Source organism: Urocampus carinirostris, chromosome 12, assembly GCF_059441175.1.
Source record: "Urocampus carinirostris isolate Australia breed hairy pipefish chromosome 12, RoL_Ucar_1.0, whole genome shotgun sequence".
NCBI lineage: Eukaryota > Metazoa > Chordata > Actinopteri > Syngnathiformes > Syngnathidae > Urocampus > Urocampus carinirostris.
In genome coordinates, this window is record NC_142360.1 from 38690060 (window position 1) to 38706630 (window position 16571).

Sequence of the window (16571 nt, forward strand, 5' to 3'; positions counted from 1 at the left end):
TAAAGGAGGAAAAAAGTCAATAAATAGCCAAACAGAAAGTTAAAGAAAGCAAGATAGCTAGCTAAAAAGAAGTCCAAAATTTAGCTTAATAACTAGCAAAAAAGGGGAAATGTTAGCTTGTTAGCATGCAAAAAAAGTAAAAAGCTAGCTAGATAGCTTGGGAAATAGCTAAAAACTTATCTTGATAGCTAGCTAGAAAGGTAATCAGGTAAACAAACTCAAAGGGAACTAAATAGTTAGCTATAAGAGTAAAAAGCCATCTATATAGGCAGATAGAAAGCTAAAAACAAAACTAGAAAGCCAGCTAAAAGAGGAAAAAAGCCAATAAATACCCAGATAGAAAGTTAAAAAAGCAACATAGCTAGCTAAAAAAAGGCCAAAATTCAGCTTAATAACTAGCAAAAAAATGTTAGCTAGTTAGAAAGCAAAAAATGTAAAAAGCTAGCTATATAGCTTGTTAAATAGCTAAAAAGGTAGGGAAGATAGCTAGCTACCTCTCGGGTGCAGTAGGGGGCGGTGACGCTTCACATAACATAAAGACCAGAGCAGGCGTGTTGGCGTCATTTTTTTACACTTTAAAAAATAAAATTTAAATTTATTGCGTCATTAATAGCACTGTCGACAATTTCAAGTATTTTCAAGCACCCGAAATTCAAGCATTTTACTGCCCTTGAGAACACAAAATAAAGATTCTTCGTGTTTGCCACTCCTGTCTTGTGACTTTTACACGCGATGGCAATCTGGACAATTTTTGACATACTCGCACGAACTTCAGTCTCCGGTTGAGCCGCTAAACAGGCCAGGCAAGACCGGATTACGCAAGCGTGTCAAACATGTTTGATTCACAAGCCACAGGGATAACTGCTAAGAACACACGTGTAACCTACATACTGTCATTCTCTGTTTATTGTGGTTAAAGGAGACCAGAAACTTATGCAAGGTACCCAAAAAAGGCAAAGTAACCCCCGTTTTTTGTAAAAGTGCAATGCTGGCCCAATCGTCCTCGCTTGCAGCAATAATCGATCACGGATATTGAATCAGAGCCGTACGGGTGCTGCTCGTTTTAGTTGGAAAGGCGGGATAAGAAAGCAGAATTTTACGAGACGAATTTGCTCTTTCTGTCAGGACCAGAACGAAAACAGGACCCACTTGCGTGCGTTTCTCTTAGTTTTTTTAGGAAGAAGGGAAAGGGTAGTATACACGATTTGTAGATTCTTGATCGTGGGGAGCAGGTTACTCAGACGCGAAAGTGGTATTTCCGTGGCGAGCGAAGGCAGTGTCGAGAGCGGGGAAGAAACAGATCAATGGCCGGGACGGGGGAGCAAAAACGTAGTCAAGTTCAGAAAAGGGGTCGGAGCCGGGAATCAAACAGGAATCAGGACAGGAAAGAGTCAGGATCGGAAGGCTTGCCTAGAGTGAGCTGAGGTTCGCAGACGGACTGATAACGGGTGACAGGAAGACGAGGGGTTTAAAAAGTGAACGAGAACGAGGCGTGGTCGGGATCAAAAACGGATTGTAAGTCAGGACGGGAGAGCAGACGTGGTCGGAATCAAAACGGGTCGTAGCCGGAGACAAACGGGAGCAAAAACGGGACAGGCGGGAGTTAGGATCGAAAAAGGCTTGCCTTGTATCGCGGAGATTCGCAGACGGACTTACAACAGGGGACAGATCGGAGGGGGTTTAAATAGGGACAGGCAGCCAATCAGCGTCCGAGGCAGTTGGCGCGAAAGGAGCCTTGCATCAGTAATCATGACACTTTCGGCCCCCGCTCGCACAAATAATCGACTGGGGATAATGGATCGCGACCTCTCAGGTGCTGTTTATTTTTATGTGGAAAGAACAAAAAATAATATGCTTTTTTAACCCTCGCAACATTTGTTTGAGGATAATGATTCCATCTTGTTGCTACGGTTGCTACCCATTTTAGTTGGAAAGGCGGGATAAAAAAAGCAGCATTTCATGAGAAGAAATAATCGACTGGGGATAATGGATCGCGACCTCTCAGGTGCTGTTTATTTTTATGTGGAAAGAACAAAAAATGATTTGCTCTTTTAACCCTTGCAATATTTGTTTGGGGATAATGGATTCCATCTTGTTGTTACAGTTGCTGCTCATTTTAGTTGGAAAGGCGGGATAAAAAAGCAGCATTTCATGAGAAGAAATAATCGACTGGGGATAATGGATCGCGACCTCTCAGGTGCTGTTTATTTTTATGTGGAAAGAACAAAAAAATAATTTGCTCTTTTAACCCTTGCAATATTTGTTTGGGGATAATGGATTCCATCTTGTTGTTACAGTTGCTGCTCATTTTAGTTGGAAAGGCGGGATAAAAAAGCAGCATTTCATGAGAAGAAATAATCGACTGGGGATAATGGATCGCGACCTCTCAGGTGCTGTTTATTTTTATGTGGAAAGAACAAAAAAATAATTTGCTCTTTTAACCCTTGCAATATTTGTTTGGGGATAATGGATTCCATCTTGTTGTTACAGTTGCTGCTCATTTTAGTTGGAAAGGCGGGATAAAAAAGCAGCATTTCATAAGAAGAAATAATCGACTGGGGATAATGGATCGCGACCTCTCAGGTGCTGTTTATTTTTGTGTGGGAAGAACAAAAAAATAATTTGCTCTTTTAACCCTCGCAATATTTGTTTAGGGATAATGGATTCCATCTTGTTGCTACGGTTGCTGCTCATTTTAGTTAGAAAAGCGGGATAAAAAAGCAACATTTCATGAGAAGAAATAATCGACTGGGGATAATGGATCGCGACCTCTCAGGTGCTGTTTATTTTTATGTGGAAAGAACAAAAAAATCATTTGCTCTTTTAACCCTCCCTCGCAATATTTGTTTGGGGATAATGGATTCCATCTTGTTGCTACGGTTGCTGCTCATTTTAGTTGGAAAGGCGGAATAAAAAAGCAGCATTTCATGAGAAGAAATAATCGACTGGGGATAATGGATCGCGACCTCTCAGGTGCTGTTTATTTTTATGTGGAAAGAACAAAAAATGATTTGCTCTTTTAACCCTTGCAATATTTGTTTGGGGATAATGGATTCCATCTTGTTGCTACGGTTGCTGCTCATTTTAGTTGGAAAGGTGGAATAAAAAAGCAGCATTTCATGAGAAGAAATAATCGACTTGGGATAATGGATCGCGACCTCTCAGGTGCTGTTTATTTTTATGTGGAAAGAACAAAAAGTAATTTGCTCTTTTAACCCTCGCAATATTTGTTTGGGGATAATGGATTCCATCTTGTTGCTACGGTTGCTGCCCATTTTAGTTGGAAAGGTGGAATAAAAAAGCAGCATTTCATGAGAAGAAATAATCGACTTGGGATAATGGATCGCGACCTCTCAGGTGCTGTTTATTTTTATGTGGAAAGAACAAAAAGTAATTTGCTCTTTTAACCCTCGCAATATTTGTTTGGGGATAATGGATTCCATCTTGTTGCTACGGTTGCTGCCCATTTTAGTTGGAAAGGCGGGATAAAAAAAGCAGCATTTCATGAGAATAAATAATCGACTGGGGATAATGGATCGCGACCTCTCAGGTGCTGTTTATTTTTATGTGGTAAGAACAAAAAAACACTTGTTTTTTTAGCCCTCACAATATTTGTTTGGGGATAATGGATTGTAGCTAAAACAGTGGAATTAGAAGCAAAAAAATACACGTGCTATCATATAAACATGTATTTTTTTTAAATACTCGTTTGTCGAAAAGTTACAGAACATGAGTTTCACCGAAATGGAGCTGACATTATTTTCCATCTTGTTGCTACGGTTGCTGCTCATTTTAGTTGGAAAGGGGGGATAAAAAAAGCAGCATTTTATGAGAAGAAATAATCGACTTGGGATAATGGATCGCGACCTGTCAGGTGCTGTTTATTTTTATGTGGAAAGAAGAAAAAACATCTGCTCCTTTAACCCTCGCAATATTTGTTTGGGGATAATGGATTCCATCTTGTTGTTACAGTTGCTGCTCATTTTAGTTGAAAAGGGGGGATAAAAAAGCAGCATTTTATGAGAAGAAATAATCGACTTGGGATAATGGATCGCGACCTCTCAGGTGCTGTTTATTTTTATTTTGTTGCTACGGTTGCTCAAAAACCTCAAAAAGGCTGGGCCAAAATAATGAGACTAAAATGCTGCTTTTCGGTCACTTGGAGTTTCTGTAGTTTGTATTCGTCCTTGTGTTCTGTAGCATTCATCTATTGGTCAAATGATACACATTGTCCCTTTAAAGAGATATGAAATGTTAAAGTTATAAATCTTGACTCGAGATTGAACACTACATTTCTTAATGGGAAATGATGTAATACTCTCCACTAGATGTCGCTGTGTTGTGGAGTGCAACAGAAAATGACTGCTAAAAAGCACGAAGAAGAATACAATTTTTCTTTGTACCCTGAGTGTACAAAAGGAGTTCAAATAATGTGAATGGCATGTGAAGGAACGATAAGAATCGATATTGAATCGCAGCTGCAGGGGTGCTGTTCATCTTTGTTGGAAAGGTGAAATAAAAAGGGAGAAAGAAAAAAAAGCAGCCGCTCGTAGCAATAATCCTCTGGGGATAATGGATCGCCACCTCACAGGTGCAGTTTATTTTACGTGGAAAGAACTTAAAAAAGGAGTGCCGTCTATGACACAAATTTACTCTCTCAGCCCACGCCATAGTTGTTTGGGGATAATGGATTGTGGCCAAAATAGTGCAATTCATTCTAGACGGACCAAAACGTCACGCTTCCGTGGCCTGAACCGAAAAAAAATGGTACTCTGCCGGGCTCTGTTCTCAGAAATACTCGACCAGGGATAACGGATCGTGGCAACAACTGTGAATTTTACTTTAGACAAAAGTGCCTTCTGCTGGTTCCTGTTCAAAGCAACTCAGGACCGTGGATAATGGATCGCGGTCGCACAAGTACAGATCATTTCAGGTTGAAATTTAATAATGGCCAAAAAAGCAGCAATGCTTAAAATACAAATAAATTCCCGATCTATTCTCTTTAATAATTGCTTTAAAAAATGATCAATACTTGCGCTTCGCGCTTCCCAACCTGACACCGAGTATTATGCCCACAGCACAACAAGAGCTGAGTTGCTGATTTTCTTAAGGGCATTATGTTGCGATTTATATATTATTGCATTCGGGAGCCAACCACATACTACACACGAAACATGCTAGGTACATTATATGGACATACAGTGGCTTGCGAAACTATTGGCCCCCTTGAACTTTGTGTCATTTCTTGTGAAGCATCAACAGTGACGAAGTGGAACGCACTTTATTGGATATTCTAAACTTTTTTAACAAATAAAAAACGAAAAAGTGGCTGTACAAAATGATTCAGCCCCTTTACTTTCAGTCCAGAAGTTCAGTGAGGATCTCTGAATGATTCAACGTTGATCTAAATGACTAACGATGATAAATGGAATCCACCTGTGCGTAATCGAGTCTCTGTATAAATGCACCTGCACTGTGATCATCTCAGAGGTCTGTTTAGAGCATGGGTGTCAAACAGGCGGCCCGCGGGCCAGATCAGGCCCGCGAAGGGGTTGAATCCGGCCTGCGAGACCACACTCAGAGAAGCGCAAGAGAAAAACGAGCTGCAGGTTGAAATATGTCCACTTGATGTTGCCAAAGCCAGGTGCCTCGAACAAAGACACTGTACTTGAATTCCTCTCTCTTTCTCTCTCTCTCTCTTTCTGTCTTTCTGTCTCTCTTTCTCTCTCTCTCTCTCTCTCTCTCTCTCTTTTCCACCCCTTTTTTCCTACTCTCTGTCTCTGTCTTCACTCTCTGTCTCTCTTTTTTTCTCTTCCTTTGTTGCTCTTTGTCTCTTTCTCTCTCTGTGTCTGTGTCTGTAGCAACAATTGAGCGCCGCTAGCGCCCGTTAGAAAAATGACATAAATTGGCCGCATCACTGAATAAGCCGCAGGGTTGAAAGTTAGGGAAAAAAGTAGCGGCTTATAGTCCGGAATTTACGGTAATTCGAACAATTTGGTAAATGCTACATTTTAATATTAATTCCTAACAGTATACAGATAGCAGCACGGCGGCGCAGTGGTTAGCGCTTGTGCGGCACAGTTCATGTCATGGGAACCTGTCTTGGGTTCAAATCCAGCTCCAGACATCCTGTGCGGAGTTTGTATGTTCTCCCCGCGCTTGCGTGGGTTTCCTCCGGGCACTCCGGTTTCCTCCCACGTTCCAAAGATATGCATTTTAGGTGGATTGGCCGGTCCAAATTGTCCCTAGGTGTGAATGAGTTGTCTGTCCCCGTGTGCTCTGCGATTGGCTGGCAACCAGTTCAGGGTGTCCCCTGCCCGCTGCCCGATGATTGCTGGGATGGGCTCCAGCACCCCCGCGACCCTACTGAGGATAAGCGGTGCAGCTAATGAGATGAGATGAGTATATAAATAAAGAGGGACAAGTTTATGAGACCCTGGTGGGACCACTCATACCGGAAACACACGGCATGGCTCACCTAAGAGGAGAATTTTGATCTCTTTGCGTTCCATCCTCTTCTGTTTCTTCAGTTCTCGCCGGATTTCCTTGTCCACGGCGATGGAGCGCTGGGCCTCTTCGGGAAGGCAACAGACGAAAGTGCGCCGAAAACAGTCCCAGAGACCTGCCATGGCCTCTCCCAAACACCTGACAGGAACAGAAACAGGGACTTACAGTCAAAAAAACTGGTATTCATGGGCAATGTTCCCTGTCATTTTCCTTACGGGTCTGAGCGTTCACACAAAGTCGGTGAGCAACGCTTGAAACAACTGTGAGCAACGGCAATCCCAAGTGTGGCAGCTAGGTCATTATCAAACATGTCCAAAATTTGACATCAAGTGACATTTTGCTGAGTCTCCGGCAATGCAAAATGATTTTTCACTTTTGAACGAATTGACTCATGAACTATTGCAACGTCGTTTGTTTTTACAATTCTTTCACAAGATATTCATTTCTTTTTATTTCCTGATATATTTTGTCGCATAATATTCACATTTTTGGGGGCTTATTGAGTCGGTTGCACGATACAGAACTGTATTTAATCACATTTTTTAGTGGCAACACGATTCACTTGATATCATTGGAAATTATTTGAATGCAACACAGACTTTTTCTTCTTTTTTCCGTGTTTTTTTTCTACTTTTTTTTAAATTCCTTTAAAAAAAATCTCATTGTGTTTATTTTTTCCAGGCTGTTACTTTTTTCTTTTTGTTCTCTATTTACTTTTTTCCTACATTTCTTTCTTTTCTTTTCTTCTGGCTTTTTTCCAAATTTTTCCTTCTTTTTTTCTCTTCCTTTTGACTCTTTTTTCACAGCTTTTCACTACTTTTTCATTTTGGTATTTTTTTTCTTTTTTTGTTCTATTCCCCTCTTCTTTTAAGTCATTTTGTGCATAATTTAGCATAATATTTGGCCGTGTCGGGATGAAAGAAGCAAAAACAACCCGAAGAGCCGTTTAGGACCCGAAGGAGCCGGTTCCTTTTAGTGAGCCGAGCCGAAGAAGCCGGTTCTCGACAAACTCTACTAACTTTACTCAACTTCGTTCTACTTCGACTCGACTTCAAAATACCGCATTTCCGTGTATTTTGACCTTCATGCACTGTCACTTTGACTTAAGTCGCTTCTTAATAAGTAATTTCGAGCCCTCATTTTTGTGCGCTGGCTCGATTTTCTTGTGCGCTGAGAATGTGCGAGCACGAGCGCAGCTTAGAGGCTGAATTCAAGCACTTTCAAGGCCAATTTTTTTATTTTTATTTGTAGTTGTTGGCTTTGATGACTAAAATAAAGTCGCCGTCTTGCTGCTAGCACATACCTTGTGCTATTTTGAGCTGTTCCTATTTATGATCTATGATTTGTTTCTGTCGATGGGTTGCTGTAAAGATTGTGAGTAGGATAGTTGTTTAGCATTATTTTTAGCACTTAATATTTCGGAATATTTTAAATATCGTTAAAGAAAAGAATCTGAGGAGATGTTTGGGAGGAGCTGAGACGAAAAAAGCCGGTTTTCTAAATAGAGCTAGAGGGAAAATGTTAGCTAGGTAGCATGCAAAAAGAAATCTAAGTAGCTAGCTGAATAGCTTGGGAAATAGCTAAAAGATGAGTTTGATCGTTAGCTATAAGAGTAAAAGGGCATCTAAATAGTCAGATAAAAGGCTGAAAAAAGCTAGATAGCTAGCTGAAAAGGGGGCCAAAATTTAGCCTAATGACTGGCAAAAAAAGGGAAAATGTTAGCTAGGTAGCAGGCAAAAAAAGTAAAAAGCTAGCTAGATAGCTTGGGATGTAGCTAAAAAGTTAGCTTGATAGTTAACTAGGTAGGTAAACAAAAAACGAAAAGGGAGCTTGATGGCTAGCTAAAAGAGAAAAAGACATCTAAAGAGTCAGATAAAAGGCTAAAGAAAGCTAGATAGCTAGCTGAAAAGGGGGCCAAAATTTAGCTTAATGACTAGCAAAAAAGGGAAAATGTTAGCTAGGTAGCAGGCAAAAAAAGTAAAAAGCTAGCTAGATAACTTGGGATGTAGCTAAAAAGTTAGCTTGATAGCTAACTAGATAGGTAAACAAAAAAAAAACGAAAAGGGAGCTTGATAGCTAGCTAAAAGAGGAAAAGACATCTAAATAGTCGGATAAAGGGCTAAAGAAAGCTAGATAGCTAGCTGAAAAGGAGGCAAAAATTTAGCTTAGTAACTAGCAAAAAGGGCAAAACGTTAGCTAGGTAGCAGGCAAAATATATAAAAAGCTAGTTAAATAGCTTGTTAAATAGCTAAAAATGTACCTTGCTAGTTATTAAAAAGGTAATCAGGTAAAAAAAAAACTAAAAGGGAGCTTGCTAGCTAGCTAAAAGAGTAAAAGACCATCTATATAGCCAGATAGAAAGCTAAAAACAAAGCTAGAAAGCTAGCTAAAAGAGGAAAAAAGCCAATAAATAGCCAGATAGAAAGTTTAAGAAAAGTCGATAGCTAGCTGAAAAGGAAGCCAAAATTTAGCTTAGTAACTAGCAAAAAAGGGCAAATGTTAGCTAGGTAGCAGGCAAAAAAAGTAAAAAGCTAGCTAGATAACTTGGGATGTAGCTAAAAAGTTAGCTTGATAGCTAACTAGATAGGTAAACAAAAAAAAACGAAAAGGGAGCTTGATAGCTAGCTAAAAGAGGAAAAGACATCTAAATAGTCGGATAAAGGGCTAAAGAAAGCTAGATAGCTAGCTGAAAAGGAGGCAAAAATTTAGCTTAGTAACTAGCAAAAAGGGCAAAACGTTAGCCAGGTAGGAGGCAAAATATATAAAAAGCCAGTAAGATAGCTTGTGAAATAGCTAAAAATTGACCTTGCTAATTATTAAAAAGGTAATCAGGTAAAAAAAAACTAAAAGGGAGCTTGATAGCTAGCTAAAAGAGTAAAAAGCCATCTAAATAGCCAGATAGAAAGTTTAAGAAAGCTTGATAGCTAGCTAGAAAGATAAACAGGTAAACAAACGAAACGGGAGCTTGATAGCTAGCTCTAAGAGTAAAAGGCCATCTATATAGCCAGATAGAAAGCTAAAAACAAAGCTAAAAAGTTAGCTAAGAGAGGAAAAAACAATAAATAGCCAGATAGAAAGTTAAAGAAAGCTAGATAGCTAGCTGAAATGGAGGCCAAAATTTAGCTTAGTAACGAGCAAAAAAAGGGAAAATGTTAGCTAGGTAGCATGCAAAAAGAAATCTAAGAAGCTAGCTAAATAGCTTGGGAAATAGCTAAAAGGTTAGTTTCATAGTTAGCTAGAACGGTAATCAGGTCAAAAAACTGAAAGGGAGCTTGATAGCTAGCTAAAAGAGTAAAAGACCATCTATATAGCCGTATAGAAAGCTAAAAACAAAGCTAAAAAGCTAGCTAAAAGAGTCAAAAGCCAATAAATGACCAGATAGAAAGTTTAAGAAAGCTCCATAGCTAGCTGAAAAGGAGGCCAAAATTTAGCTTAGTAACTAGCAAAAAAGGGCAAATGTTAGCTAGGTAGCATGCAAAAAAAAGTAAAAAGCTAGCTAGATATCTTGGGAAACAGCTAAAAGTTAGCTTGATAGATAGCTAGCTAAAAGAGTAAAAGACCATCTATATAGCCGTATAGAAAGCTAAAAACAAAGCTAAAAAGCTAGCTAAAAGAGTCAAAAGCCAATAAATGACCAGATAGAAAGTTTAAGAAAGCTCCATAGCTAGCTAAAAAGGAAGCCAAAATTTAGCTTAGTAACTAGCAAAAAAGGGAAAATGTTAGCAAGGTAGCAGGCAAAAAAAACTAACTAACTAGATAGGTTTTATAGAGCTAAAAAGTTAGCTTGGTAGCTAGCGAGATAGGTAATCAGGTAAACAAAATAAGTAAAAGGCTAGCTAGATAGCTTGGGATGTAGCTAAAAAGTTAGACCACTTTAGGTTAAAAAATGTGGCCATGGGGCCGATCCTGGACCCCTACCCTAATTTTTCATTTTTTTATCTACCTAATTTTGTCTTTTATTCGTATTTTTTTACTTTTCGAATGAAAGCAAAATGATAGGTCCTGTTTTGAAGCACTACATTTGATATTTAGTTTTGTAGTCATTTTGTAGTTTTTTGTAGGATTTGTGATAGAGTATTTTTGTTGTAGACGCAGAAAGGGACGATGAACTGAGAATTTCTACTCATTGAGATATTCTCCGTACTCTCTACTATATCTATCCTCTCTTTTTCTCGGCTTCTCTTTATTTCCCTTTTTCTCTCTCTCTCTCTCCCCATTCTCTCTCTTCTTCTTTCTCTTTCCCTCTTTTGTTTTCCCATTTCCCTCTTTCTATTTCTTGTTTTCTCTCTCGCCCTCTTTCTCTCTCGTTATCATTCTCATTCTCTCTTGAACTCTTTTTCTCTCTTGTTCTCTCTTTCAATTTCGCTATCTCTCTCTCTCTGTCTATTTCTCTCTTTTTCTCACTCTTCTCTTTTTCTCTCTCCCTCTCTCTTCCTCTGTCTTTTTCTCCCTCCCTCTTTCTCTCTCTTTTTCTTTCTCTCCCTTTCCCTCTATCTCGCTTCTTTTCTCTCATTCTCTTTCTCTACCTCTTTCTCTGTCTCGTTCTCTCTCTATCGTTTTCTCTCTCTTATCTTTCCCTCTTGTTCTCTCTCTTGTTTTCTCCATCTCTCTTTCTCTCTCTCTTGCTCTTTCTCTCTCATTCTCTCTTCCTCCCTCTTTCTCTGTCTTGTTCTTTCTTTATCATTTTCTCCTCTCTCATCTTTCTCTCTAGTTCTCTCTTTTTATCCCTCCCTGTTTCTCTCTCTCTTTCTTTCTCTCCCTCTCCCTCTATCTCTCTCTTTTTTCCCATTTCCTTCTTTCTATTTCTTGTTTTCTCTCTCGCCCTCTTTCTCTCTCGTTATCGCTCTCATTCTCTCTTTAACTCTTTTTCTCTCTTGTTCTCTCTTTCAATTTCGCTATCTCTCTTTCTCTGTCTATTTCTCTCTTTTTCTCACTCTTACTATCTGGGTGTATTCCTCTCTCTCATATTTGCTTTCTCACTCTCCTTATCACTCTCTTTTCTCCCTCTTGCCTTCTTTCTCTCCTTTGTTCTGTCTCTTTCCCTCTTTTTTCTCTGGTTCTCTCTCTCACTCTCTCTTGTTCTCACTAGGTTTTTCTCTCTTTATCTCTGTTTTACTCTTTAGTGTTCTCACTTTATTTATTTATTTTTCTCTCACCTTTTTTGTCTGTCTTGTCCTCTTTCTATATTTTTCTCTCTCCTATTTCTTTCTAGTTTTTATCTCTCTCCCTCTCTTCCTCTTTCTCTTGTTTATCTCTCTCACCCCCCTTTCTCTCTCTTCCTCTCGCACTCCCTCTTTCTCTGTCTTCTGCTCTATCGTTTTCTCCTCTTTCATTGTTCTCTCTTGTTCTCTCTCTTTTTCTCCTTTCCTCTTTCTCTCTCTTTTCCTTTCTCTCTCTTTCCCTCTATCTTGCTTCTTTTCTCTCATTCTCTTTCTCTACCTCTTTCTCTGTCTTGTTCTCTCTCTATCGTTTTCTCTCTCTTATCTTTGCCTCTTGTTCTCTCTCTCGTTTCTCCCTCCTTCCCTCTTTCTCTGTCTTGTTCTCTCTTTTTCCTTTTCTCCTCTCTCATCTTTCTCTCTAGTTCTCTTTTCCTCCCTCCCTCTTTCTCTCTCTCTCTCTCTTTCTTTCTCTCCCTTTGCCTCTATCTCTCTCTTTTTCACTCATTCTCTCTCTCTCTCTCCCTCTTTCTTTGTCTTGTTCTCTTACTCTCATTTTCTCGCTCTTATCTTTCCCTCTTGTTTTCTCTCTCTCTTTCTCCTTCCCTCTCTCTCTCTCGCTCTCTCTCTCTCTCTCTTTCTCTGTCATTCCCTCTCTCCCTCTTTCTCTGTCTTGTTCTCTCTCTGTCGTTTTCTCCTCTCTCATGTTTTTCTCTTGTTCTCTCTCTTGTCCTCTCTCTCTTTTTCCTTCCCTCTCCCTCTATCTCTCTCTTTTTCGATCATTCTCTCTCTCTCTCCCTCTTTCTCCAACTTGTTCTCTTACTCTCATTTTCCCTCTCTTATCTTTCCCTTTTGTTTTCTCTCTCTCTTTCTCCTTCCCTCTCTCTCTCTCTCTCTCTTTCTCTGTCGTTCTCTCTCTCCCTCTTTCTCTGTCTTGTTCTCCCTCTATCGTTTTCTCCTCTTTCATGTTTCTCTAGTGTTCTCTCTCTTTTTCTCCTTCCCTCTTTCTCTCTCTCTCTCTCTCTCTCTCTATCTCTCGCTCTCTTTCTCTCCTTCAATCCCTATCTCTTTTTCTCTCATTTTCTCTCTCTCGCTCCCTCTTTCTCTGTGTTGTTCTCTCTCTATCGTTTTCTCCTCTCTCATGTTTCTCTCTTGTTCTCTCTCTTTTTCTCCTTCCCTCTTTCTCTCTCTCTCTCTCTCTCTCTCTCTCTCTCTCTCTCCTTCTATCCCTCTCTCCTTTTCTCACATTCTCTCTCTCTCTCTCTCTCTCTACCTCATTCTCTGTCTTGTTCTCTTTCTCTCTTTCTCAGTCGTTCTCTCTCTCTCTCTCTCTTTCTCTGTCTTGTTCTCTCTCTATTGTTTTCTCCTCTCTCATGTTTCTCTCTTGTTCTCTCTCTTTTTTTCTTTCCCTCTTTCTCTCTCTCTTTCTCTACTTCAATCCCTCTCTCCTTTTCTCACATTCTCTCTCTCTCTACCTCATTCTCTGTCTTGTTCTCTCCCTCTCTATCGTTTTCTGCCTCTCTCTATTTTCTATCTATCTCTCATTTCAGTCCCAACAGTCCGTACATATCTCTTTTTAAATTTTTATTATTAGTTGTGACTAGAGTTTTCATTTTTTTCAAAGTGTGTTTGAGACGTGTGTCCCAGAGGCGTGCCTACTCTCAGGTAGTTTGTAAAAAGCAGAAAAAGTCCGGAAAAGTCAAGCAGTACCTCGATTTTGGGACTCAATCCGTGCACTTGCCCGGTTCCAGGACCTCCTTGACGCGATCCATGTCCCGGCGGGGCGCACCTGCGGGCGAAGTCGGACCGGAGCGTCTCAGTCTCCGTTCAGTTCTTCAAGTAGACGCGAAAGAAGAAGCCGAGAGAAGAATCAAGCTGGTTCTCCTCGGCTGGCTTGAGGTCGCACCTCGCCTACGCAGGAATGTTCGCTCGAGGCGATGGCGCATTCGATGGGCGACAGGAGCGCCACTTAGCCACTGGAACGGGACCGGAAGCGGCCCGGTGGGGACAGGAAGCCTTCAAAATAAAATGTGACTGGTTTCTGAAAGTTCAGCATACTTTCACTAAGACCTACAGGTTCGTACAGCCTTTTATTGCCAAATTTAAGCACTTTTTAAGGACTTTCAAAAACCATTTTCCGACTTTTCTGGTACCATGACTGGAGACAAATCTGGTGTGAATCATGTCCTTTGCCCAGCCACAAATATATCTGACGTTTACATTTGATATGTCTAATCTCGCGTGTGCATTCATCAAGACAAATGATTTTTAGATCTTGAGTAAATCGTGAATATATTTGTTTGATGCCATACAAACTAAAGGAAAAAAAGAAGAAAGAAAGAAAAGAAAGAAAGAAAGAAAGAAAGAAAGAAAGAAAGAAAAATAAAGAAAAAAGACATACGTAAAGAAAGAAAGAAAAAAAGGACATAAAGAAAGAAAGAAAGAAAGAGAAAGAAAGAAAGGAGGAAAGAAAGAAAAAAGAAAAAGAAAGAAAGAAAAATTAAGAAAAAGAGATACATAAAGAAAGAAAGAAGGAAAGAAAGAAAAAGAAAGGAAGGAAGAAAGAAAGAAAAAGCAAGAAAGAGAGACAAAGAAAAAAAGAAAAAAAGAAAAAAGAGATACATAAAGAAAGAAAGAAAGGACATAAAGAAAGAAAGAGAGACACAAAGAGAGAAAGAAAGAAAGAAAGAAAGAAAGAAAGAGAAAGAAAGAAAGAAAGGAGGAAAGAAAGAAAAAAAGAAAAAGAAAGAAAGAAAAATTAATAAAAAGAGATACATAAAGAAAGAAAGAATGAAAGAAAGAAAAAGAAAGGAAGGAAGAAAGAAAGAAAAAGCAAGAAAGAGAGACAAAGAAAAAAAAGAAAAAAAGAAAAAAGAGATACATAAAGAAAGAAAGAAAGGACATAAAGATTGAAAGAGAGACACAAAGAGAGAAAGAAAGAAAGAAAGAAAGAAAGAAAAATAAAGAAAGAAAAAGAAAGAAAGAAACAAAAAGAAAGAAAGAAAGAAAGAAAGAAAAAGAAAGAAAGAAAGAAAAGGAAAGAACAAAAAAGAAAGGAAAAAAATACATAAAGACAGAAAGAAATGACATAAAGAAAGAAAGAGAGACATAAAGAAAGAAAAAAGAAAGAAAGAAAGAAAGAAAGAAAGAAAAAGAAAGAAAAAAGAGATACATAAAGAAAGAAAGAAAGAAAGAAAGAAAGAAAGAAAGAAAGAAAGAAAGAAAGAAAGAAAGAAAGAAAGAAAGAAAGAAAGAAAGAAAGAAAGAAAGAAAGAAAGAAAACGAAAACGAAAACGAAAAAAAAATGGTCTGATCAAAATTCAAACTTCCCTTAAAGAAATAAGAGGACGCACTTATTTGAGCACCTTGACAGGAATGGTGATGAAATCTGGCAGCCTGTCCATTTCATAATCCGCCCGCCACCGATGTTTGGAGAGTAATGCGAGGAAGGTATTTTGGCCCCTCCTTCCTCCCCGCCCGCAAATGCTAGCTCGCCTTTTCAAATGTTTTCTATTCTTTTGTATCCCTTTGCGCCCGCGAGACCGGTCTTTCCGGGACTCGGGAGCTCGGCGTCTTCCGAGGAACACCTGAGCTTGTGTGTCACCCTGAAAACCTGCAAAGAACTAAGTCTATGACCCCGATCGTCAACGAGTCCCGAATCTGGGAGAGATCCATTCTCCCCCGCAACACCTTGTGAGATTTTTCGAAAGAAATTGTTATATTCTTAGTCAAACTCATTTTAGCTTGGGGGCCACACGGGGGCTTTACTAGTCTGTTAAATAGACAAAGAGAGAGAGAGAGAGAGACAGAGAGAGAGAGAGAGAGAGAGAGAGAGAGAGAGAGAGAGAGAGAGAGAGAGAGAGAGAGAGAGGGAGAAAGAGAGAGAACAACAGAGAACAAGAGAGAAATAAAGAAAATAAGATAGAGAGAATAAGAGAAAGTGAGAGAAATGTTGGGAGAGAACAGAGAGAGAGAGAGAGAGAGAGAGAGAGAGAGAGAGAGAGAAAGGCAGAATAAAATAAGAAAGAGAGAACAAAAGAAAGTTAAAAAAAACATGGAGAGAGAACAGAGAGAGAGAGTGAGAGAGAGAGAGAGAGAGAGAGAGAGAGAGAGAGAAAGGCAGAATAAAAATAAGAAAGAGAGAACAAAAGAACGTTAGAGAAACATAGAGAGAGAACAAAGAGAGAGAGAGAGAGAGAAAGAGAGAGAGAGAACAACAGAGAACAAGAGAGAAATAAAGAAAACAAGATAGAGAGAATAAGAGAACAAGAGAGAAATGTAGAGAGAGAACAGAGAGAGAGAGAGAGAGAGAGAGAAAACAATAGAGAACAAAAGAGAAAGAAAGAAAACAAGATAGAGAGAATAAGAGAAAGTGAGAGAAACGTAGGGAGAGAACAGAGAAAGAGAGAGAGAGAGAGAGAGAGAGAGAAAGAGGCAACAACAGAACAAGAGAGAGAGAGAAAGAGAGATAAAGACAAAGACAAAAGGAAATAAAGAAAAAGAGAACAAGCTACAGTGAGACGAAAAGAGAGTGAACATAGAGAGAGAACAAGGGGAGAACAAGAGAGAGAGAGGGAGAGAGAAAAGGAGAGAGAGAAAGACAAAAGGAAATAAGAAAGAAAAAGAGAACAAGATACAATGAGAGGAAAAGAGAGTGATCAGAGAGAGAGAGAACAAGAGGAGAACAAGAGAGAGAGAGATAGAGAGAGAGGGGGAGAGAGAGAAAGAGAGAGAGAGAGAGAGAGAGAGAGAGAGAGAGAAAGACAAAAGGAAATAAAGAAAAAGTGAACACGAGACAGTGAGAGGAAAAGAGAGTGAAAAGAGAGAGAGAACAAGAGGAGAACAAGACACAGAGAGAGAGAGAGAGAGAGAGAGAGAGAGAGAGAGAGAGAGAGAGAGAGAGAGAGA

At 39.4% G+C, this 16571-nt stretch overlaps 1 protein-coding gene across 1 annotated transcript in view; it reads right to left on the reverse strand.

The window, feature by feature from the left end:
• LOC148355921 (guanine nucleotide-binding protein subunit alpha-14-like) overlaps nt 1-13624 on the reverse strand; it is a 35344-nt gene extending 21720 nt beyond the window's left edge. The window contains exons 1-2 of the mRNA XM_088348856.1: nt 13374-13624; nt 6479-6645 (exon numbers count right to left, since the gene is read on the reverse strand). Of these exons, the coding sequence (XP_088204982.1) occupies nt 6479-6629 (151 nt within the window). The 5' untranslated portion in view covers nt 6630-6645; nt 13374-13624. The remainder of the gene's footprint in view (nt 1-6478; nt 6646-13373) is intronic.
• Nucleotides 13625-16571: the final 2947 nt, after the last annotated feature.